At 39.3% G+C, this 24237-nt stretch overlaps 1 protein-coding gene across 2 annotated transcripts in view; it reads right to left on the bottom strand.

Annotated features, from left to right (window-relative positions):
• BRINP3 (BMP/retinoic acid inducible neural specific 3) overlaps window positions 1-24237 on the bottom strand; it is a gene marked incomplete at both ends in the record, with an annotated part of 207874 nt that overhangs the window by 29292 nt on the left and 154345 nt on the right. For both annotated transcript variants that reach the window (XM_082003025.1, XM_082003026.1), the window contains one exon: window positions 11427-11649. In XM_082003025.1, the coding sequence (XP_081859151.1) occupies window positions 11427-11649 (223 nt within the window). The remainder of the gene's footprint in view (window positions 1-11426; window positions 11650-24237) is intronic.

The raw sequence follows: 24237 nt of genomic DNA, 5'->3' as shown, positions 1-24237 counted from the left end.
AAAGTTTTACCTGAAATATGGATATGCATGGCAATATCCCCCCGCCCAAGTCCAACCTTCATCTTCCCTTTTATGCTGCACTCATGTCAAAGCTTTCTTGCGCTTTGCATTAATACCACCTTCCCACAGAGGAGACACATTTTTACTTTAAATAGCACAGACCAGAAAAGCACTTCTGTTACAGTAATTCATCCCAGCCTGAGCTGAGGCTGGGGCCCCACTGTGATGTGTGCTGTACAAACACAGCGAGAGACGGTCTGTGTGTCACTGAAGAAACAAATAGACAAAAGGGAGCAAGGGAGATGTGATATTGTCAGCCTGTTGTCAGCCCTGCTGTACTATGCTGGGCACAGACAGAGGGACGTGGGTGACTCTGCAGAGGAAGCCTGATGCTGGAGACTGAATATCAGAGATCATTCTTTCTTATTTTCTCCTGTCTTAATAACTGATAAATGATAAAAGACGTACATTTATTGTACCTTTTATACTCTTCTGCATCAGATAAAGCAATGTTCAAATATGCTCTTATTATACAGGTGAAATCTGGAAGATGTTTCAGCTTTCTGGACTGAGGGATAGCCTGAAGCCCAGAGTGCTCCAAGATCCAATATCTCACGCTGGTGTCCTTGCCTGACCTCAGGCTGCATTTGTGCTGTACATTATCCCAATCCTTGAAAGTGGTGGGGGGGGTGTTATCTAGAGAGAATCATGGCCATCACGTCACATGTCATGACTACAAAGACAGATGGTCATCAGGCTAGGAGCAAACAGAAGCTGCCAAGCCCAGAAATGTGTTCCAGGATCTATCCACATGTCAAGTGATCATTTTAAAGTGTAGGCTTGCAAGTCTTGTGAGTCACTGCAGTCTTGGCTCTGAAGTTTCTACAAGTGATTCATGTGGATAGGTGATTAAGTTATCTTTAAATTTGGCCTGAGGGAAGGTCCTTTACAGCAGTTTGGCCACAGTAAATACCAAAAGGCCAAAAGCACGCCTCTCAGTACTGTAGATCTACGCTGGGGATTAAATGTGCTGAATACTCTACCTTTATAGCTGAAATTCTGCAGCAGCTTTTTCTTAAGCTGTGCTTTTCTTTTTTAATACATGTCTATAAAATAAAAAGCTATTTTAAGCTGCTTGTGTTTTACAATCTTTACATTTTCAGACTCCAGTACTGATAGCACCAATTGCATTACAAAATTTGTCCAGAAAAAGTAAGGAAGTTTGGACATTTGTGTTAGAAACAACAAGGGGTTTTGGTAGGTGGGACAGAGGCAATTTGTAGTGGAATGAGTGTTAACAGATCTGAAAAAAGTGGATACTCTAAGTACAGTTTCTTGAGGGAGAAGGGGAAATTGAACCCAACTTTCCACTTCTCAGGGCTAGACTGTGTAGAGGAATTTGGGATTTCTGTTCCTATCACCTTGTTACTCTTAGAAAAGATCCCAAAAGAAAGAGGTGAAAGAATGACTAAAAAAGAAAGAATGACTAAAGTAGTCATTCTTCTTGAGTGAAATAATTTCCTTGAGTCATCTTCTGCTGTTGCACTTCTGAACACTGTCTCCTTTGAGGTGTTATCTGAATATTCAGCATTCTTATATATTGGCAATACATGGAATGAAGTCACATCTCTCATGCCAATGTTTTGTCCTTTTAAAGTATAGACTGTTTGCAAGTGCAACAGTACTCTCACAGTGGTTAGCGATTCAGTAATCATATTATAGTAGTGCAGGTCTCAGAACAAGGTGTAATACAACATCCTGCAATATTTTATTAATATAGAATCACAGAATAGTTTGGGTTGGAAGGGATCTTTAAAGGCCATCCAGTCCAACTCCCTCCAGTGAGCAGGGACATCTTCGACTGAAAAGAGGAGAGTTTATCATCTCTGGAAGAAGGGGCAGGCAACTCACGAAGAGTACAAGGATCTTGTTAGGTCAAGCAGGGACAAAAAGCCCAGCTAGAGCTCAGTCTGGCCACATTCGTAAAGGATAATAAAAAATGTTTTTACAAATATATTAACAACAAAAAGAGAGGCAAGGAGAATCTCCATCCCCTACTGGATATGGCGGGGAACATTGTCTCCAAGGACGAGGACAAGGCTGAGGTACTTAATGCCTTCTTTGCCTCAGTCTTTAATAGCCAGGCCAGGTATCCACAGGATATTCAGCCCCCTGACCTAGAAGATGGGGATGGAGAGCACAATGTACTCCTCATAATCCAGGAGGAAGCAGTCAAGGACATGCTAAACCACCTGGACACCCACAAGTCTATGGGGCCTGATGAGATCCACCCGAGAGTACTGAGAGAGCTGGCGGAGGAGCTTGCCAAGCCACTCTCCATCATTTACCAGCAGTCCTGGTTAACAGGGGAGGTCCCAGAAGACTGGAGGCTTGCCAATGTGACGCCCGTCTACAAGAAAGGCCGGAAGGAGGATCCTGGGAACTACAGGCCTGTCAGCCTGACCTCTGTACCAGGGAAGATTATGGAGCGGTTGGTCTTGAGAGTGCTCACAGAGCATCTGCAGGACAACCAAGGGATCAGGCCCAGCCAGCATGGGTTCATGAAAGGCAGATCCTGCTTCACCAACCTGATCTCCTTCTACGACCAGGTGACCCGCCTAGTGGATGAGGGAAAGACTGTGGACGTTGTCTACCTGGACTTTAGTAAAGCCTTTGACAGCGTCTCCCACAGCATTCTCCTGGAGAAACTGGCGGCTCGTGGCTTAGACGGGTTTACTCTTCGCTGGGTGAGGAACTGGCTGGATGGTCGAGCCCAGAGAGTTGTGGTGAACGGCGTTAAATCCGGCTGGCGGCCGATCACAAGCGGTGCTCCCCAGGGCTCGGTTCTGGGGCCGGTCTTATTCAATATCTTTATTGATGATCTGGATGAGGGGATCGAGTGCTCCCTCAGTAAGTTTGCAGATGACACCAAGTTGGGTGGGAGTGTTGATCTGCTGGAGGGTAGGAGGGCTCTGCAGAGGGATCTGGACAGGCTGGATCAATGGGCAGAGGCCAACTGTATGAGGTTTAATACGGCCAAGTGCAGGGTCCTGCACTTTGGTCACAACAACCCCATGCAACGCTACAGGCTTGGGGAGGAGTGGCTGGAGAGCAGCCCGGCGGAAAGGGACCTGGGGGTGCTGGTTGACAGCCGGCTGAACATGAGCCGGCAGTGTGCCCAGGTGGCCAAGAAGGCCAACAGCATCCTGGCCTGTATCAGCAATAGTGTGGCCAGCAGGAGCAGGGAAGTGATTGTGCCCCTGTACTCGGCACTGGTGAGGCCGCACCTTGAATCCTGTGTTCAGTTTTGGGCCCCTCACTACAAGAAGGATGCTGAGGTGCTGGAGCGTGTCCAGAGAAGGGCAACAAAGCTGGTGAGGGGTCTGGAGCACAAGTCTGATGAGGAGCGGCTGAGGGAACTGGGGTTGTTTAGTCTGGAGAAGAGGAGGCTGAGGGGAGACCTTATCGCTCTCTACAACTACCTGAAAGTGGGTTGTGGCGACGAGGGTGTTGGTCTCTTCTCCCAAGTAACTAGTGATAGGACAAGAGGAAATGGCCTCAAGTTGTTCCAGGGGAGGTTTAGACTGGATATTAGGAAAAATTTCTTCACTGAGAGGGTGGTCAGGCATTGGCACAGGCTGCCCAGGGAGATGGTGGAGTCGCCATCTCTGGAAGTGTTCAAAAAACGTGTGGATGTGGCACTTCAGGACATGGTTTAGGGGACATGATGGCGCTGGATTAATGGTTGGACTTGATGATCTTAAAGGTCCTTTCCAACCTAGTGATTCTGTGATTCTGTGATTCTGTGACTCGATCAGGTTGCTCAGAGCCCCGTCCAGCCTGACCTGGGATGTTTCCAGGGATGGGGCATCTACCACTTCTCTGGGCAACCTGGGCCAGTGTTTCACCACCCTCATTCGGAAAATTTACTTCCTTATATTTAGTCTAAATCTCCCCTTTTTTAGTTTACAACCATTGCCCCTTGTCCTATCTCAACAGGTTAGCAACTGTTAAAAAGTTTGTCCCCGTTTTTCTTATGGGATATATTTTCTATATAACATATCATATCATATTGTATATTGGTATAGTGCCTTTCATGTCAGATTGTTCTTGCTAAGCTGATTTTCTCTTTTTAACAGTTTGCATCATGTGACAAAATGTAAAATATTATTGCTAAAGCACTGCTATTAGGGTACAGTTGCACTGGTAAGTAGTCCATACTTTAAAAGAACAAACATCGGCATGAGAGATGTGACTTCATTCCACATCTTGCATGAATGGTATTTCCAGAGCATGGAGGCAGGCATACTCCTGCTCTTTGACATTAATATGACCTGTCTACTAGTTTGACAGTACTTTATGATATGGTGAAATTTGTTCTAATGTTGCTGTTCATCAAAAAAATAAAAACTGGAGTTGTGGGGAGGCTGGAGAAATTTTCATGTATAACATGTGGTCAAGAACAGCCTCTATGAGTATGTAATGAAGTGCTGTAACATTAGAAAACCAAATCATCTCCTCCAAATTACAAGGACAGATGCGAAGAGCAATCTGCCGGTACGTATATAGTTATTAAAATATGTGTGAAAACACACATATACACAAGAGTTTATCTTGTCATTGTTATCAGACCTATTATTTGCAGGTTGTATATCATATTTTTATGTCTGTCACGTTAGTTTTAAATAACTCCAATCCCCAGTCCAATTAAAGGTATCACCTCAAAGCAGATCGTTTTATTTCCTTTGAGAAAAGATGCAGACTTATTATTCAGTTTAGTAAAAAAAACACTGCCAAACTGACCTTCATTTTATCTCAGATACTTTCATCTTATCGCCTTCCTTTTCTATGGCATGCAACTTTCAGCTGTGCACTTGGTGTGTTAGATCAAATCAAAGTTTCCACTGGAGAGGCGTTCCTTTACATTGAAACTTGCAAATCCATTTTTAACTCCCACATGCAATATCCTAATGGAAGCAGATCAAAAAATTTTCTGGTATTTTTTATAATGCAAAATGATGTGCAATCTAAGTACATTTTTGTTTGTTCTTTCTTGGAATGACTTTTGTTTAAAAACATCTCTATCATACGTTGTACTCTATCAAAAAGAGAAGATGTTCTAAAACCAGACAGAATATTGTTTGTTTAGCACCTCTTGTCTGGAAGCATCATATATATTAGACCCAGTCCGTTCAGCTGAGCTTTGGCTGTCTTACACTGTCTTTCCATAAAACAATTTTCATCTAGACTCACTGTTCACCTTCATTCTAGCAGTCTGCTAAGTGATGTATAACTAGATTTTTTCCCTTACATCCAATGCCACAAATGTGCTTTGGAAAGAAAAATCTCTGTGTGATGCACTGTGAAACCTCCATGTGGCTTGCTTGGTGGAAGATTTTATTCCTTGGTAATTTTGAGCCTGGGAATCAATTATACTTATAGCAAAGCAATCTGAAGTAGTTGATAACCAACTTTGGGATGTAAGGAACTAATCCTGTGTAACACCCTGAGGGCATGGGGTTAATCTACACTATCATTTTTTGTGTGTACTTCATTCTGAAGCATTTTAAAGAAACCAGGTTTCAAGGCCTCAGTATTATGACGGGTTGTGTATACCATAAAGAAGTCAGATATCTTAAACCTTTTTTTTCTGCATAAGGACTGAAGAGAAGACTAAGACACAAGACCCATCTCTGAGTGTTTTTATTCAGGCCTGGTTGTGCTCCTAGGGCATGTGAATTTTTTGCTCTGTGAAATTCAAAAAGAAAATAAAAATGAGAAAATGCAAATTCATGGCTCTTCCTCCTTTTATACCTGCCGGTGGTGCATTCTGTGGGAAATTCCAGAATAAATTCTGTTTTTGAAAACAACAATTCTTTCTGCAACTCTTCTGTTTGATGCAGCCATTCACAGTCTCTGATGATGAACTCCTAAATCTACATTAGCTTCAGAGTATGTTTCTTAAAAAAAAAAAAAATCCTTTATGAAGATAAGGTTGCTGTGTATGGCTTTCCTTCAGAAATAAGGATATTTATATGTTAATTAAAATACTTTTTTAAGGTTATTAAGTAATTCTGTCTACATTTGCCTTCAGCTTATGTTACCAGAGTAAGATCCTTTAAAGATGTGGCTAGATTGTTGGTATAACCACCAACTTCACTCTAAATTATATGGTAATATTAAGCATCCAGTCTTTTTAAAATTTCTAATACTGACATTTTTTTAATGATCACATGCTTTTGTGTACAAGTGTTGTACCTAGGTCTTTTAAAATTAAAATTCTTATTTACTTAAGTTGCTCACCAAGGAAGATGAAATTTTTTCCACTGGCTTATAGTTGTATTTACATTATGTTTCCCTTTTTAATATTTTTTTAATGTCTTTATTAAATCACAAATTGTGCTGGTTAAATTTGGCCTCAAGTCATGCCTTTTCATTACAAAGTGATTTAAACTGCATACAAATAAGGTTTGTGCATATAGCAATATACTGTACTGAGTATATTCACTCAAATGGGTAACATTAGCCAAGGAACAAATTTGAATGACACAGAAAAGAACAAAATCAAGTGCTAAACCGGCACTTCTGAAGCAAGAAATTAAAGCTTTTCCCTGTCTTCAATGTCTTTCAGTAGTGTTTGGATATTAAATCCAATCACAGGAGATCATTGCCATTCTTATAGAAAAATATTTCAGAAAGTGAAATTGTCCTTCTCCACCACCACAGTTTATATTTCTTTTATGCTCTTAAGCATAGATATTCCAGTTTTCTCATTTTGATTCCATAATTTGGGTGGATGTAAGTGCCTGCTTACCCTCAGCTCTGGTTCATGTCAGGTGTTTCACTGACAGCAGTTCATGGGTAGGATCAGGACTTCTGTTCCTGTGATTTTCAGCTTCTCAGCACACAGTCAGTACATTTGAAAATAAATCTTACTGTCACGTTAAAAAGACAAGAAGAAAAACAACTTTCCCTCCCCGTAACACGGTGACAAATGCACAACCACAACTTTGCTTGCTGTTTTACCTCTTCCCGTCGCCATATGGGTCCTATATGGACATCCCTATTGAGGAAAATTGATAATTCTGTATTCCCTCCACGCATTTTGTCTTTGAAAAATGAGAAGTTTCAATCCAAAGGTGACATTAACATGAGATTATGCATGCACAGATCTCATCTTTCAGTGCAGGTGTGAGCCACAACTCTCAGCCTAAGCTGGGAGGAAGAATGCCCTTTGCTGTCTGTAACAGGGCATCACTTTCTCACCTCATTTGAGAAAGATGCTGCTGGAATCGAGAGCTTGGACTATCCTAATGACTATGTCAGTCCTTTTTCTCAGAGTAGATATGCTAGAACACAGTTACCATATGCAAAATGTTTCCAAAGATTAATAATAGTTCCTTACACCTCATGGTCCTAAAACAGAAATGTGCATGACGAGTTTAGGGCAGGCAGATGGTTTTACACCTCTTCTTGATTCCTACAAAGCAGAACGTGTTGTGCTTCGAGCATCGTTTCAACAACCCTCCTATATACATTTTGCAACAGCCACCGATTCCTGCAAAGCACAATGTATTGTGCCACCAGCGGTGTTTTGACAACCTTCCTGTGTAAAAACTGCAGCAAGAGCTGGCCACCTAGTGGAATTACAATTGTTGCATGCAGTGGACTCTGGCCAAGTAAACACAATGAAAGAGCATATGATACTGCGAGTTTTTAAGGCTGTTGTGTCAGTGCAATGAGAACATATTAGCAATAATCGCTCGAGCGTTTTGAAGCAGCAGAGCCTCAAATTCATGGCGGCAGTAGCTCACCTGGTAGTGTTATTCCACAGAACATCAAGTTTCTTTCTCAGAGTGTATTTTTTTAAATCTTCTTTTTCTCTTTATGTCTTTAAATTGTATATTTTATCATTCCACCCCCATATACAACATGGGAACAGATTATCTAGATAGCAATTTCTGTGCTCCTTCTTGGTTTTGAATTATCAGTTGGTATTTTTCTTTGAATTCAGACAATCAGTAAATACTTCATTGATTACAGAAAGTACATTGATTAATTCAGGTGAATTTTAAAAGTTACACTCAGCAGTACCATAACGGTTTATAATGGATATCTATGGACTTTTGATGTATCTTGGCATGATTTGACTTTCAGGGAAAGGATCAATGGTTTGTTTCATGTTAACGAAAGAAAGCTTAAAATCTGTGAAGAACATCCGGAACTTGAAAAAATTCGCAATGAACAGAATAAAATAAAAATAGTAATCCTGTTCCCATCCCCAGTGTATACCAAAGTATTGCAGTAAATAAGATATTGTTCTGATCACTAGTGTAGACTGAAAGAAAACTATTTATACATTATTCTAGCTGACGAATATAAACTGTGTTTAAAAAGGAGACACGGGAATGTAGTTTCTTTAACTTGCAAGTTAATTGACTCTTTTCTGTTATGAACAATGATGTTAGGAGAGGATTCAATGGTATATTGGTTCAAGGATTAGAAAATTAAAATATAAGTGTAATTTAGTCTTTTTTTTAAGAGGCTTGGTTCTTCAGGAAATATGGAAAAAGTTGCAATCAGTTCTGTCTAACTGATTAACTGAATCACATTTGAAAACAATCAAGCAACAATTTATTTTAATGTTCAGTAACAAAATTTTGAGGCCAGAGACATGTATTTTCAGTAATGAATATAACCTTGACCGTATGTAGGAGCTCCTTCAAGTGTGATAAAATGGTTTCTTGCAGACTACATAGATAAATTCCTCAGTCTCATAGAAAGTTTCCACAAATTATATTGAACTTTTAGGACATACCTCCCAGCCTCATGAAAGAGAAAACCAGCTCTCACTTTTGACATATTCCTTTAAAAATCCTTTCTGTGTCTCTTCTATGGACTTGTGAAAGACAGTGAAAAATTAACATTAGAACAGTTATTTTGTTTTTACTCACTGCCAGCATCATGACATTTATTAAAAACTGAAGCATTGGCTCTTTGATCTCTATTTGAAAAGACAAGTGCCAATAAAATACAGTTTTAAAAAGTATTTATATCTCTATTAACTCTGCCTAATTTCTCTTCCCCTAATAAACTTCACACTTAACTATCAATAGCAGAGCCCAAACACTAATCTGAAGGAGTTGTTTGGAAAGCCTTTGGAAAACATTACATTTTGCTCCAATTCCTTCTTGTTTCTTTGGAGCCTAATATATCATTGGCACATGAAACTGTGATTTTTGCTTTTATTTCTGTCTTCCCTTAAATGCAAGGAATTTAAGTACTTTGGTTTGGTTATGTAATTCCACTCACTTTCTGCTGAAATGTCTGTTTTTACAGCCTAAGCAATAATTCATGTTTCTCCATTGCATTACTCAGGTATTCATTCTCTGTCACATTACCCACTATTCATTCGCGTGCTTACCTGTTAGCAGTTCTGTACTGAAAAATTCAGTACCTTGATTGGATTAGGTATTCTCTCACCACAAGAAGTACCTGAATATTATTCTTTCAATACCTGCGTTTTCTTTCTCCTCACTATCCATCCTTTGACCACTGATATTCCTTTATACATTCTTGTACCTTGGTCTATCAGATTTTTTTTTAACCAGGTTTGGAAATTAAACCAGTTTCTTTTGACCTTTTCCCCTCACTTCTCAGTTTAAAGCTCTTCTTATCAGCCATAAAAGCCTTGATGTCAGAAGGCAATTTTCCCAGATAGTCAGATGGAATCCAGCCTTTGAAAATGTTCTCTTTTAGCAAATGCATCCCACTGGTTAAGTATTCCCAAACCTGCTTTTAGCACGGATCTTTGAACCATCTATTGATCATCATTATGTCATCATATGTCCGATCTTCCTCTGTATTGACTAGAAAAAAATTTAAGGCGGTCACTTAAATGGGACATATTTATCTTAAAGGCAAGTTATGATATTCCTAACTCAGAGATGCCTTGCAAAATCAGACTTATGAAAGTTTAGTACAAGTCCCTGTGAAACAGGCAAACTCTTTGTTAGTAAAATTGATGATTAACAAATAAACCATGAACTCACAAGTTCTGCATTTGAAAAAAAAAATCATTCATATAACAAGAAAGGTGTATTTTGATCAATCATCTCAACTGATCTTTGCTTTTTATATCTCAGTTCATCTGTACTCTATCATTGCCACTAATGGTGGCAACGAAAGATTGCCTCAAAACCCTGTAGTGGTTATTTTGGAAGACCTGATTGTTTTAAATTTTGGTTGGGGGCGGGGGGGAAATGAGGTTGGATTCTGTTTCTTGTGTTTTAAAAAGCTCTGTGCTCCTGCTGAAATCTTTCATGTTGAATCATCTCTTTGGCACAATGCTCATCCAGGTCATGCCCAAGAAACACAGGAAATTATGTCGAAGCACTGCAGTGACTATATAACCTTTGCCGGTGGAAAGTTTTCTAATTATGAAACGACCTCACAAGTGAAAAATGCATTATTTGTTTCAATTAGCAGATCACAAAGCAAAGCACAATATGGAGGAAAAGGGAGGCATGAGAGCCATAGTGGCTCTCTGCTTCTGAAAGGAGCAGCGGAAGGGTTAGCTAAGCGCCACCAAAAGGCACAGAGGAATTGATGGAGCTTTAGCCTGCAGCAGGAGAGCTGAAAGCAGGGGAGAGCAAAGCACCCCTGGTGGTTCTTGAACACTGAACCTAAACTAGGTTTCTTTAAAAACGATGGGCTTACGTGCTAAATGCAGGAGTCACTGGGCTCGGTGACTCAGAGGAACAATGCCCTTAAAAGCTCATTCATTTCAGATTTACTCTAGTGTCATTCCACTAATTTCAATAAAGCAATTTTCGATCAGCAATCAACTATAACCACTTTATGATAATATAGATTTGACTAGCTAGCTTTCAGGATCTCTCTGTTTCTAGGGAGGACTAAAACACTTCTATTTTCTTTCCTTAGGCATCCTTTCAAATCTAATTCATATCTGACAAACGAGACAAGAAATCAATAGTATGTAGTATGTACTGTATAATGACCTGGAAAGTTCTTAAAATAGCTTTGTTTGCTTCAGAAAAGGTATTCAGTATTTGCTATACAATTATTTGGCACAGTTACAGCTGGCCAAGTTCCCCTGAAAAGGCAGTTCTGTAAAAGAAGCAGACCAAACGGGATGAATCTGTATGCTCATGTTATTTTTATGTTGCCCCACATAATACACAGTCATATACAAATCAGGCTTTATTTTGACCTTTCCCATTATATTTAGGAAAACATGAATGGAGCAATGTTGAAAGCTGGGATCGTTTGACTCCTACAAATGCAAAGACTTTGTACTGGGCATGTACCATATGCTGCACGCGTTCCCACGCCTGTGCCCCTTAAGGAGATTCTGGTGTCAAGACGGCAGTTTGAGTTTCTCAGGTTTTCATAGGCTTTCTTACCTCTGCCTCGGCATGCGAATGAGTGGCTGTTTATGGCATCTCTTACTGAGGCCAAAGAGCTTGTGAACAGTTTTCTGCGCCTTGAGGAAGAGTTGCTTCATGCTGTTTTCTAGTTGCTCATAGCGACGTTGAAAATTGGAATCCATTGTCCACATATGCATTACAGTAGATGTGTTGAGGAAATAATTCATGGGCAGCCTTTTCATGAATAACTTGAATTCATCTGAGGGAAAAAAAAAGTTAATAGCCTTTAATTACATAGTTATGCCTATTGTAGCAGGAAAAATTAACTTCTAATTTGTTTTGTCTTGAACTTCTAAATTTTTTAAACTTGAATTTTTGCAATTTTAGAATTGAACGTTTTAGCTCTTTCAAAGTAGAGAGATAACTGCATTTTTAGTGGTAATATTGGAATAAAAAAACCAAAAGCTAATATTTATGGAATTTTTAAATTTATGTTAAAACAAATACAAGAACTTTCATTCTTTTTCAACCTTGATAATGTGAAGATTAAATAAGAATCAGAATTTCTTACCTTCAAATCTAGGATATGAAAGTAAATATGCATTTAAAGATCAATGTATATTGACTCATTTGGAGAAGATAGGAAACTGTCTTAAAAAGAAGTATATTCCAATACTTAGGAAATGCAAGTAAATGTGATTTTAGAAGCCAGCTCTCTTTTAGACATGTTATTTCAACTGAGAAAAGCAGTTAAGGATCAGACCTTTGAGAGTATTTAGAATTGAAATGGAGCTCTTCAAAGCATTTTACCATACTTTGACACTTCAGAAATGTCCCCCATAACTTCTTTTTGACTCATGTCCCCATCTCTAAAGTGGTAAAAAGAAGTTCTTAAATCACAGGATCACTGTTCTTGTGAACATCTGATGCTTTGTGATTTGTTCTGGTAGCTCAGTTCATGTAAGATACACACACTGAATCTTATCAACAGAATTATATTAATCAGTGAGTCTATTTGCATAAATAGGATAAATTATAAGCTGTTTTATAAGTTTTGAACCTAAATAAACTTCCATTTAAAATGGCTCTAATTACTGGGGAAAAAATGAGGAAATGTGTAGAACACTTGAATTCACATGTTTATCCTTTTTTCTTTCTTTTTTTTCCGTATATCAGTACGTTTTCCTGTCTGCCCTCCTGCCTGCTGCTATCTTCCCACCCTTCACAATCCATTTTTTCTTTCAGCTTATTCCTGAAGTGAAGTCACTTATCCCACAGTTGGGCTTTCACCCTGCCAGATACTCCTTTTGAGCAGTCTACACGTCAGCAGACTGTGTGAATGCGATGATCCATCTGACTGAAGTAGCTTCCCTCTTAAAACTCGAGTTAGTCGTAATATTAAAAAGTGCTATAATTTTAGTTTGTTCATGGGAGAGTGTTGATTGGGGAAAATATCTGCTCACATGAAAGCAGAAGTTACTTACTGTCATTGTTTGTAAGACACTTGGTTTTGGTTTTAGCTTTAGCTTTAGTTTAGCTTTTTAACAACATTTTTACACAAAGATGGTAAAAATATTTTCTTTTTTAGGGGCAGAGTAGAAAGATCTTTTCTAAATGAGCTAGAGTGACGCTCATCCACATCCTGAGGGACACAGGGCCATGATAAAATAGAATAGCCCTATTTTGGCATACTATTTTCTGTGATGGATGAAGATGCATCAGAAGACATAAGACATTGAAAGGTCTTCTGGAAGGTAAAATATGAAAGGCAAGGGGCAAAGGTGATGATTTCATATTTAATAAAGTGGTTTTAATAATTCATCTGGGAGCTCTTTGGCAATGTGTTATCCATTTTCTCCTCATGCCTTCCTCTTTGGGTATTAATTGCCCACTATTCTCCCCCTGAGGAGAGCACCGCTGTCCCTCTGCTGTCCCTGGGTACAAGTGAAGGGACTGAGGAAAGGAACTGTTTCTTTATTTTATCAAGTATGCAGAGCCTCTTATCCTTTACTTTTTCCCTTCCCTAATTTTGCCTAAGAAGTTGGTTCTTACCCTCTGTCCAAAAAGAGCAAGTATCTGTTCCTGGGTTTGTAGCTTAATAATTGGAATTAATATGAGTATTTAATAAATTCTACATTACCAGATGAGTACCTCTTTGAGTCTTAGTGTAGTTTTGGGAAATCCAGTTCCCTGTTTTCTCCTTCCCAAGTGACAATTATGTCACTTGTCTCCTCACACAACACTTCCCAGTCCTCACTTCCCCACAGGGCTTGCACAGATCCTGTGAGAGAGGGTTACGCCTGGCTTGACTAAAGGAGGCACAGTCCCGTCAGCTTGGTAAAGCCGTTCAAGCTTAAAGAGCGCATTTTCAAATTTAACAAACTGGTGGTAAAAAAACAAAACAAAACAAAAACAAACAAACAAAAAAAAAAAGGAAAAAAGAAAAAAAAAGAAATAAGGTTAACTGAACTGTTACAAAGTATGTCCTCTGACAAAGCACAAATCTGCAGTTTGTATAAATCGGCCAAGCTCTACTGACCTCAGAGGAGTGTACTAATACACCCAGGGAGGATCAGATCCAACAGCCACATTCCTGACTACCTGTTTTAATCACTAACTTCTCATTTCCCTTCTCTTCTTCTGAGACATTGGTATATCTACTTAAACACAGTTTCAAAAATAAATAAATCCCAAAAATAACCCCAAATCCCTGAGGACAGAATATGAAAAGATGCCTTTTCAGTTTTCATATTGCTGTAATAACTTTTTTAAGAAACATTGTCAATTTGCTGTCATTTGCACAATGGCAACTTTGTACAATTGCTCTACAGCTAGCAACTAATTGGATGCAGTGTTTAGAAGTGATAAGGAGGGTTTACACTCCTTAACTTGCAATGAAAAATCATTTCCAATCCAAAAAAAGCTTCTTTTTCTCCCTGTAACAAGGTTCATCTTTGACTATCACTGTGCCCTGTATGATCATGCTAGTGAGCACCATAATGCAGGTAAAAGAGAGACAGAGATAAAATGAGCACGGTTGCATAATGCCTTCTGCAAAAAAGACAATGTGCTCATATCTTTAACAGACATATTTCATGATCTGTGAAACTGCAACATGGACTTCTATCACTGAGAGATGATTAAACTATTACACTCTAATCAACACATTGTACCAGTCATTTCTGAGGATTAACAGCCAGGATTACAGTGCTGGGGACTGTAGGAATTTATACTTTTAAAACATGATACTTGATACTACATATGACGTGATTTCAGCTCCTCTTCATTTATTTTGACGTGGGTAGCACAAGAAATACCATTTTTTCATATTCTTAACTAATTGCAAATAATGGGGAAAAATGTAAAACAGTATGCAGTGGTTGACCAAACCAGTTTATTTAATTTTCATTTTATGTCTGGTCACGTCTGTTTTCCACTTCTCCTTTCTGCAAGGTAAATCTTCTTTGTATTAACAGTGTCTAGAGACTGAAATGGCATACCATATTTCAGTGGCAAAGAATAAATGAAAAATATCACAATGGGAGCAAACATTATTGCTGAAATCAGGAGGACATCAAACATCTTTAGGCTATAAGAAATACCTAAAGCTACTTAGCTTATAACTTGGATTCTCAGTGTTATTCTGAATACAATGATTAACATTCTGCATACACTGCTAGCAAAGACCAGGAAAATGCAGTAAGCCTCATCAAAGGATTTGACAGTTCTCTGCTACAAGGAAAAAAGGTGCCTGCTACAAGGAAAAAAGGTGCCTGCTCTGTTTCGGAAGAGAATAGGACCTCTGATTTCTCTGCTATGAATGTTTGGCATATCCCTGATGTTTTGAATTACAAGATCTGTACAAGACTATCACACCTGCAAGACCATGGCGCACTTCTGTCTTCATTTCAGCTGAGGCTGTGGTTTTTTGGAGCTTTTCTAGGCTATCAAAATTTCTTGTGTTAGCTTATTTCCTAAGATCCCTTTTGGAGGATTTTTGGAAGCATCTTGGAAGTCAACAGTTTTATACCAGCTTGGGAATTCAGAACACTAGGTTAGTGACGGTAACACAGGTTAACATCTGACTGTGCAACGCCTTGCTAGCAGTATTAACATGGCACATAACATCACTGCACTTTCTTCTCCTATTTTCTTTAGACTAAACAGAGCAAGTCCATGACTGAACTTTCAAACTGTCATTCCTGAAATTTTCCTTTAAATTATATAGCCACTATTTCCCTATCAATGTAACAGATTTCTAGTTTATGGGTGTTAGAGCAATTTCCTCCTCACAGCCCAAGACACACTCTATGCAAAGACAGAGAACTCAGCTACTGCAGCCAGGGTAACATGAGCAGGAAGATAAATCTATAGCTCCTTTAAGCCATAGCTTGTGTCTAGGGCAGTCTCAATAATGTACTTTATAGAAGATCAGAATTCCTGAGTCCCCTGGCAAATATGAAAATTCAAATTTGATGGATCAAATTTGATCAAATCAAATGGATTTCTAACAAAGAAAAAAAATACACACAGTCCTTTTTTTCTTTTTTTTTTTTTCTGTTCTCTCTGTGTTATGGCTGAAATGAATGACAGTCTATCTGTACTTGTGAAGAAATTAAGTGACAGCACAATCTACATGCAGTTTAGGAGAATGTAAAACAAAACAGAGTTTGAAACTAACCTCCATTTAGTGAATTGTTAAGAAAGAAATTGTTTCACAACAAAGTAAACTAAAAGGAATTTCAGCCATCTTCTCTCAGTCTCTAGAAATGACTGTTTCTGGGGAGCTGACATTCCATCAAGTTTTATTCTGTCATTTAATTTAATGTCATATTCTGATAAGCCCTTTTACCTAAAAAAGAAATAATTTAATCTTATGGTATCAAAACCTTTAGTACTGGAAATTACAACATAATGTTTCAGTAAATATATAATCCTGTCTAATTGTGGATTACATAGTCTAACCTAAACTTAATTTTAATTTTTTTACCAATATTCAAATATGGAAAAAGCAATTATATTTTCTGAGCAAAAGCAGCCTGAAAATAACTGAAAAAGTATTTTGCCTGGCTAGTTTAAGACTCCTTTATTGGCTCAAGCATACCATTGACAATAGGCTTATATATAGTCCATGTATTTTCTAAAATGAATAAGAATTTGGACTGTAGCAGTTTTCCCATTTAATGAAGCTCAGTAAAAGTACGTCTGTAGGACAAAACCCCTTTTTGCATCGTATTATCATGTCAAAATCTCCAATTAGACAGCAATCGAAATGGACTATTCTGTCATTTCTCTAAATGATGCATTGATGAAACATTTTTCTCCCTTATTTATCTAAGAATAGCAATAAAAATTCTTTGACAAACTTTGTAGTGAATAAAACGGTGTGTGTTCATTAGTTTGATGGAATTTGTGACACTTCAGCATTGTCTGTAAAATCTATGCATCAGTCATTTGTACATATGTCCTTTTTTTCTATCAAGCTCCTTAATTTGCTCTAAAGGTATTACATTTCTGCCATCACAGTCTAGAAGTGTATAATACCTCATGTAAAAACTGTTCTGGTTTGGCTCTAACAAAATGTTACACTAGGCTTAAGGCAAATTGACAAAAATCGACTAGTCCTTAACAAGTGATACTGTATGTCTGAACAAAAAATTATGTAGTCTGACAAGCTAGTCCAAATGAGAGTGTTTCATACAATTTCAGAATTGGTTGAAATGGATTCATGTTCTACATTGCTTTTCATTTTCTCCCATTCTTAGAATGAGAATTACTTGCAAATGACCACTACTTTTTATAGACCACTACTACTTTGGGCAGCCGTGCCCCTTCTTAAACAATGATGACAGGATCAGATGTTAATCCAGGCTTGACGGGGGCAGTCTCTAGGCAACTTCTTTCTCCAGACAGGTCATCTCTGACATCAGACCAGGTTGCTCAGGGTTTGGTCCAGTCATGTCTTGGAAATTGCTGTGGATGGAAACAGCACAACCTCCCTGGGTAACCCAAGACTCAGCTGCCCTCATGGAGAAAATGTTTCTCCATATCTCAGTCTGAACCTCTCTTTTTTCAGTTTATGCCTGTTGTCTCTCACCATACAGAGACAGCTGCAGCTTCCTTCAGTGCGTCTCCACCTGCTGCAGAGTGCACTCCTCCATGGGCCGCAGTGCGAGTATCTGCTCCAATGTGGTCCTCCATGGGCTGCAGGCATACAATCTGCTTCACCATGGTCTTCTCCACAGGTTGCAGGTGAATCTCTACTCCAGCACCTGGCGCACCTCCTCCCCCTCCTTCTTCACCAATTTTGGTGTCTGCAGGGCTGTTTCTCTCACATTTTCTCCCTCCCCTCACAGCTGTTGTGCAGTGTTTTTTACCCTTTCTTAAACATGCTATCACAGAGGCACCACCAGTGTCACTGATAGGTTCAGCTTTGGGCAGCTGTTGGTCTGTTTTGGAGGCTGCTGCCACTGGCTTTGCCTGACATGGGGACAACACCTGGTGTCTTCTCAAAACCGGTCACCCCTGCAACCCCCCCTCTACCAAAACCTTGCCCAATACATCTCCAGAAACATGGTCCAAGAGGACTCAATCCATGATTTTACCATGGACCAAAGTGAAGCTGATCAATCAGTAGTTCCCTGGATCATCCTTTCAGACTTTCTTGATGAATGACATATTTTTCTTTCTCCAGTCATCAGTTGTTACCCAGTCTCCATGATCTTTCAAAACTAACAAGGAGAGAGGCCTTACAGGGATATCATCCAGCTCTCAAAACCCACAGACACCATCTGTTGAATCCCACGGACTATCATGAGTCAAGTTCTCTCAAATAATGTTTGATTCCACCATTACTCATTGCTGGTAGCTCCACTCCCCCTTGAATCCCCTTACTAAGCTCAAGGACCTGTGATATTTGCTGGTGAAGATTGAGGGCAAAGAAAGCATTGAGTACTTCTGCCTTATCTGTTTATACTGAAAGAAATAAATCACTAAATCACTCAACTTATTCAGCAGCAGGCTCACATTTCCTTGTACAACCTTTTGCCACTAAGGCAACTGTAGAAGCTTTTCTTGTTGCTGTGGGCATCCCTTGCAAACATTGTTTCTAGTTTTTCTTGTCACCATCTCTAAATGTCTGGCCAATGTTTCTGAATTTTTCCTTGGCAACCTGTCACTGTTTGCACATCTTGTGTGCTGCCTTTTTGGTTTGGAACTCTGTCATGAGTTCCCCATTAGCAAAGCTGGTTCCACAGTATATCTACATATTTTCCTGAGTACCAGGATGGAGAATTCTTACGCTTGGAGGATGCTCTCCTTAGAACCTGGCCGACTTTCCAGAGTTCCTTCATCTTCAGAGCTGCCTCAGAGGGAATACCACCCATCAGTTCCCAGAATTAGGTGAAGACTGCTTTGTGAATCCCAAGTCTACATTCTGCTGCTCTCCTTATCCACTCCTTTGCAGATCCTGAACATCACTATTTCATGTCCTCTGCAGCCAATGTTGCCTCTGTGTCACTCCTGTTGATCCATTCAGTATCTGTATCAAATGTTATTCCTGACACCCTCCAAAAACCTCCTTGACTGTTTATGTCCCACAGTGTTGGCTTTTCAGCATGTCAGGGAGGTTAAAGTTCCCCACAAGAAGCAGGATCTGTGATCCAGATGTATCCTTGAGGTGCTTCATCCACTTCCTCATGTTGACCGAGTGGTTTGTAACACATCCCCACCGCAATGTCACACTTGTTGACCTCTCCTCTGACTCTGGCCCACAAGCTCTCATGCCTGTTGTCCATCCCATAGCAGGGCTCCATACATCCAAGCTACTCCTTAACAGAGAGGGCAACTACCCTCTTCATCATCCCTGCTTGTCTTTCCTGATGAACTTGTACACATCCTTCACAGTATTGCAGTCAGGCAAGTTGTCCCACCCTGCCTCTGCGTGCTGGTTTTGGCTGGGATAGATTTAATTTTCTTCGTAGTAGCTAGTATGAGGCTGTGTTTTGGATTTGAGCTGAAAACAGTGTTGATAACACAGGGATGTTTTAGTTACTGCTGAGCAGTGCTTGCACACAGTCAAGGTCTTTTCTGCTTCCCACACCACCCTACCAGCAAGCAGGCTGGGGGTGCACAAGAAGTTGGGAGGCGACACAGCTGGGACAGCTGACCCCAACTGACCAAAGGGATATTCCTTACCGTTTGACAACATGCTCAGCATACAAGGCTGGGGGAGGAAGAATAAGAGGGGAACATTGGGAGTTACGGCGTTTGTCTTCCCAGGTAACCGCTACGCGTGACGGAGCCCTGCTTCCCTGGAGATGGCTGAACCCCTGCCTGCCCATGGGGAGTGGTGAATGGATTCCTTGTTTTGCTCTGTTTGTGTGCGCGACTTTTGTTTTATGTATTAAGTTGTCTTTATCTCAACCCACAAATTTTCTCATTTTTAGTCTTCTAATTCTCTCCCTTGTCCCACCAGGGAGGAGAGAGTGAGTGGTGCCTGCTGGGGTTAAACCATGGCACTCTGCTATCTTAGCAATGTTGTAACTCTGTGACCTCACGCAGAGTTCTGGTTCATTCTACTCATTTCACAGGTGAAGTGCATTTGAGTAGGTATACTCGAGGTGGATTTCCATTTGCCCTGTTTTATCATTACTCTTGTTACTGTCACCCTGCACTACGTATTCTTAAGACAGATTTTCCCTTTACTTAGGAGGACCAAGAAGACACTACATGGGCCTGAGCCATGTAGTCACTCCTGATACGCTCCAGCTCTTCTCTGGCAGTATTGTTGGTGCTCACATGGATAAGCAGCAAGGGTTAATAGTCTAAGATGAGCTAAATGAGCTTCAGCAGTCTTTCCTCAACTTGCCACATCAAAGTCCCCAGAAAACCTCCCCAGAGAGCAGGTCAGGCTGGTGGAGGGAGACCTCCATCTTCAAATGCCATTACCCATTGCTTTTAAATGCCTGCGTGTGGGCTGGGCTTGGCCAGCTCTAATGGTTCCCCAGGACAGTCACAGATCTACAGGTGGAAAAGGAGCCATCTTCCTGGTGCCAGAAGTCACAAGCCTCCTGTTCCCCCATCTTGACAGTCTGCATTTGCCACTTGATGGATTAGAGGCTCTGGCTGCTCATCACGTGCAGCTGAGGGTTTAGAAGCTTGGCTCTGCAGGGCATCTGTGAAGATCCTATTTATATTTTTCATCTTCCCCAGTGCTTTGTGGAAGGAATACTATTCCTCTCTGAGGAGCGATTCACGAGATAATGTTCCAAAGGCAGGTGCCTGTAATAATGCCTTTCCAGATTCTTGCCTGTCAGAATTAAAACTAAACTAACTTGAAACTTTACATTAAATTATAAATTTCAGCTGCAGTTTTAGTTCAGTTGAGGTGTGTTGGGTTTTTTTTCCAAAATAACCTGCCTCATTGTCTATGTTAATCATTCATCTACACCTGGTTTTAATATGACTCCAGCCTTCCTTTGGCACAATTCATTCTAATAGCAAGCCAAAATAAATAGCTAGTATTGCATAAAGAAAATGAGCAACAGTGAGGGACAACAAGAAATATTCAAACCAAAAGCTTTAATTGAAAAACACTAAAGAAATATCTCTAGTAACTCCAGCAACCCCTTTACCTACAGAGCAGCAAAGCAAGCCATCCAACCCCGCTCTGCCAATTTGATTAAACTTCTGTGCCCGTTTCAGTGCTGACCTTATCTGCTGATTCTGGAAATAAGCTTATTATTTAATATAAATATTGGTTTATTTTTGTTATAGGTTAGAATCTGGAAAGACGACTACCAATTAATTTCACAAAAAAACTAAGGAAAGCTGCTAAAGCTATTCATTTCACAACAAAGGCGGATCTTAAGTAGAACTGTGCAGAGCATAGAAAATCCATTTTGTAAAAGGATTTTTAGCATTCCAAAATTAGAATGCAACCTAAATCTTTTGAAATTTTCTAAAATTCTCCAAATTCATCTCTGAAATCCTCTGAAGGGAATATTTCAAGGTTTTCTTGTTTTACTTTGCTTTGAATCATTCAAAATACTTTACCTTGACAGAACAGAATTTCTGTGTCAACCTTAATTTCATATTATAACATAGAAGTCATAAAGTAAGAAATGACAAAATTAATAATAATTTCAAAATTAAGGTCAAAGCGCTTTACTGCATTCTGTCAAAAAACATTTTGCAATTATTGAACTGTTACTGGTTATTTTCAAAACAGCTACCTCAATATTTTGTAATATTCTATCGCTAAATCTTTGTCTCTACTACACTTCAACTGTCTTTTCTGTTTAGACTGCAAGGTCTTCAGAGAAGAGCCTGTCTCTTATTACATCTTTATGAGGCAGTTAGCACAATAGATCCCAAATTTAATTGTTGCCATGTGTTACAAATAATAATAATAACAATAAATTTGCTTATGGCTCCAAGCAACGGCATTGTCCTGGGAGTCCTCTGTGGTAGCTGCAATTAGTGTGAGGAGCAAGAGTTCTGGTAGGAAAGATCTCATAATCCCCAATAGTTTATCACACGTTTTATATAACTGCACTGTATATGAAAATCCTTCTACTCTAACAATGTGAACATGGTATTATCATTCCTTTCCCATAACAATGCTTTTAATTGTAATCAGGGCAATAAATATGACAGCAAGTGAAATACCAGTGTCAGCTGTAAATTGAACCTTCAAACCACAAAGCCAGTAGTCTGAGAGAATAAAAGGCAATAGGACCCACATTTCAAATGGCTGGATACGGTTGCTGTTCGATAAAGTGCTGCCTCAATATTTTGTAGATATTATTAAAGAGATTTATAAAAGATATATTTTTTTTTTAAAATATCCCACCATGATTCAAAAGCCCAGAGAAAACAAAGTACTAAAATGAACATACATTTGTTTTTATGTTGCAATGAATTTTAGTTGTTCATGATGCATTACTTAATTTGTCAAAGAAGTAACAGCTGTGTTCCAAAAAATATAAGTTTGAAAATAATCCAATTCAAGGAAGCACAAGACTGCAGCTTGAAACGACCTTATTTCTTCACAGAAAAGATAGTAATGCTGAATTTTGTTTTCCCTCCCCCCACATCTAGGCTAAATCATTCATTCCTTCTCATAATTAAAAAATTTGCTTCTCCAGAGCAAATGAACTCTCCTTTAAACTTTCTGAAGGACAAACAGAAATGTATGTGCTCTGGAAGATATGGACTGTCTATGGAGGAGGACAGAAGCTCAATACTTGATATTGGACAGGCTATTTGAACTGGTACCATCTAGCTGCTTTGTAAGCCTCAGGGGAAGTAAATTTTTATGATTCTTACAGCGGGGTAGGTTTGTGGGGGGGGTTTTGTTGGCTTTCTTTTTTGAGGCAGGGAAAGCTCCTCCAAACCCTAGGCTTTGCACGGAGAAAAGAACAGGGCTAAGTATCAACGCAGGTGAAGGTGGAATTGGTGGGCAACAGAGACCCTCTTATCGTTCATTAACATATAGTTTCTGAGGAACCTTGTGCAAATGTTTCAATACGACTGATTTTACATACATGTTACATATGTTTATCTATATATAGGCATGTATATATGTATGTTATATATATATAAGTTAATGCAAGTGATGTCAACCTGTTACAGGAACAGGAAAACAGGAAACCACAGCTACTGCCCTCACAAGCTTTGGGACCCTCTTGGTGCCCAGATAAAGAGGAAAAAATTACAGAGTCAAGGTAGTAAAGGTAGAATATCATCCTGCAAATCATGGATTAATTCTGAAGTTTTACTAGTCAGGAAATAATAAGCCTCCCTAGATTCCTCTGTGAGCTGAAAGGACTCACATTCCTATAATCAAAAAATTACTTGTTTCTTATTCTTAATCTAAATATGACCTTGACAGCAAGTTCATTTTTCAGAAACCAAAAAGCAGGACTCCAACAGCTGTCTCTGTAAATCCCAACAAATGAAGGACATTCCCTTCATTCTGTCAGGTTTTCTTTCGGATGTGATTTTGGTTCATTACTCTTTCTTTTAAAAATGCTCGTATCACCATCTTACAAATGGATGTCCCTTGGAATTCTTTGTAAGCTTTCAAGAAAAATGTCTCAAAAATTTCTTTATGGATTATTTTGTATTCTTTTGTAAACACTTTGATAATTTCAACATGGTTTACAAGTATTCTTGCAACATGGATGCTCCAATTTCTATTTAGTGCTAGCTATTATCTTTCTATAGCACTATAAATGTACAAAATACATAGGATATAGTTCTTATGCATAGATTTAGACATAACCTCTGTCACCCCAAAAGTTACCTTACTTGTTCGTGTTCATGCTGGTAACTCCTGCAGTTTGAAAACAGGATATGGCAAATAAACATGTAACGTAGCACAGAAGGATAGTTCAGGGAAGAGAATGAGTGAAAGTGAAAAGTGTTCTTGGAAAACACATTGAAGTAAATAACCAAAGAGGAGATTTAAGAAGCTATGAATCAGAACAGACAACACTGCCCTAGAAGAAAAGAGAGGCCACAGAGTGACATCCCTCTTAATAAAGGAAGTTCAGTGCTGCCAAGGCAGATTGGAATTCCACCAAGAATGAAGTTTTTTGTCACTAGCTTTGAAGGGAATTACATTATGTCCCATACATGGTGGACATAAGTAGAATCATATTAGATCAAGCCTTCTGCTCCTCCTCTTATTACAATGTCATCACAATGTTTAAAGTGTATGAGAATACATTGCCATGTAAAACTTTAATAATTTGATTTGCCAGGTGCTGCTTTAGCAGGGGTCATTTAACGCTCTTAGTTTTGGAACAGGGGCAACTATATTGATGGGTCCTGATTGGCT

This window comes from Phaethon aethereus, assembly GCF_964289735.1.
Source record: "Phaethon aethereus genome assembly, chromosome: 8".
In the NCBI taxonomy this organism is placed as follows: domain Eukaryota; kingdom Metazoa; phylum Chordata; class Aves; order Phaethontiformes; family Phaethontidae; genus Phaethon; species Phaethon aethereus.
Note: the sequence above shows the minus strand (reverse complement) of the source record. Positions and strands in the feature narration are given on the sequence as shown.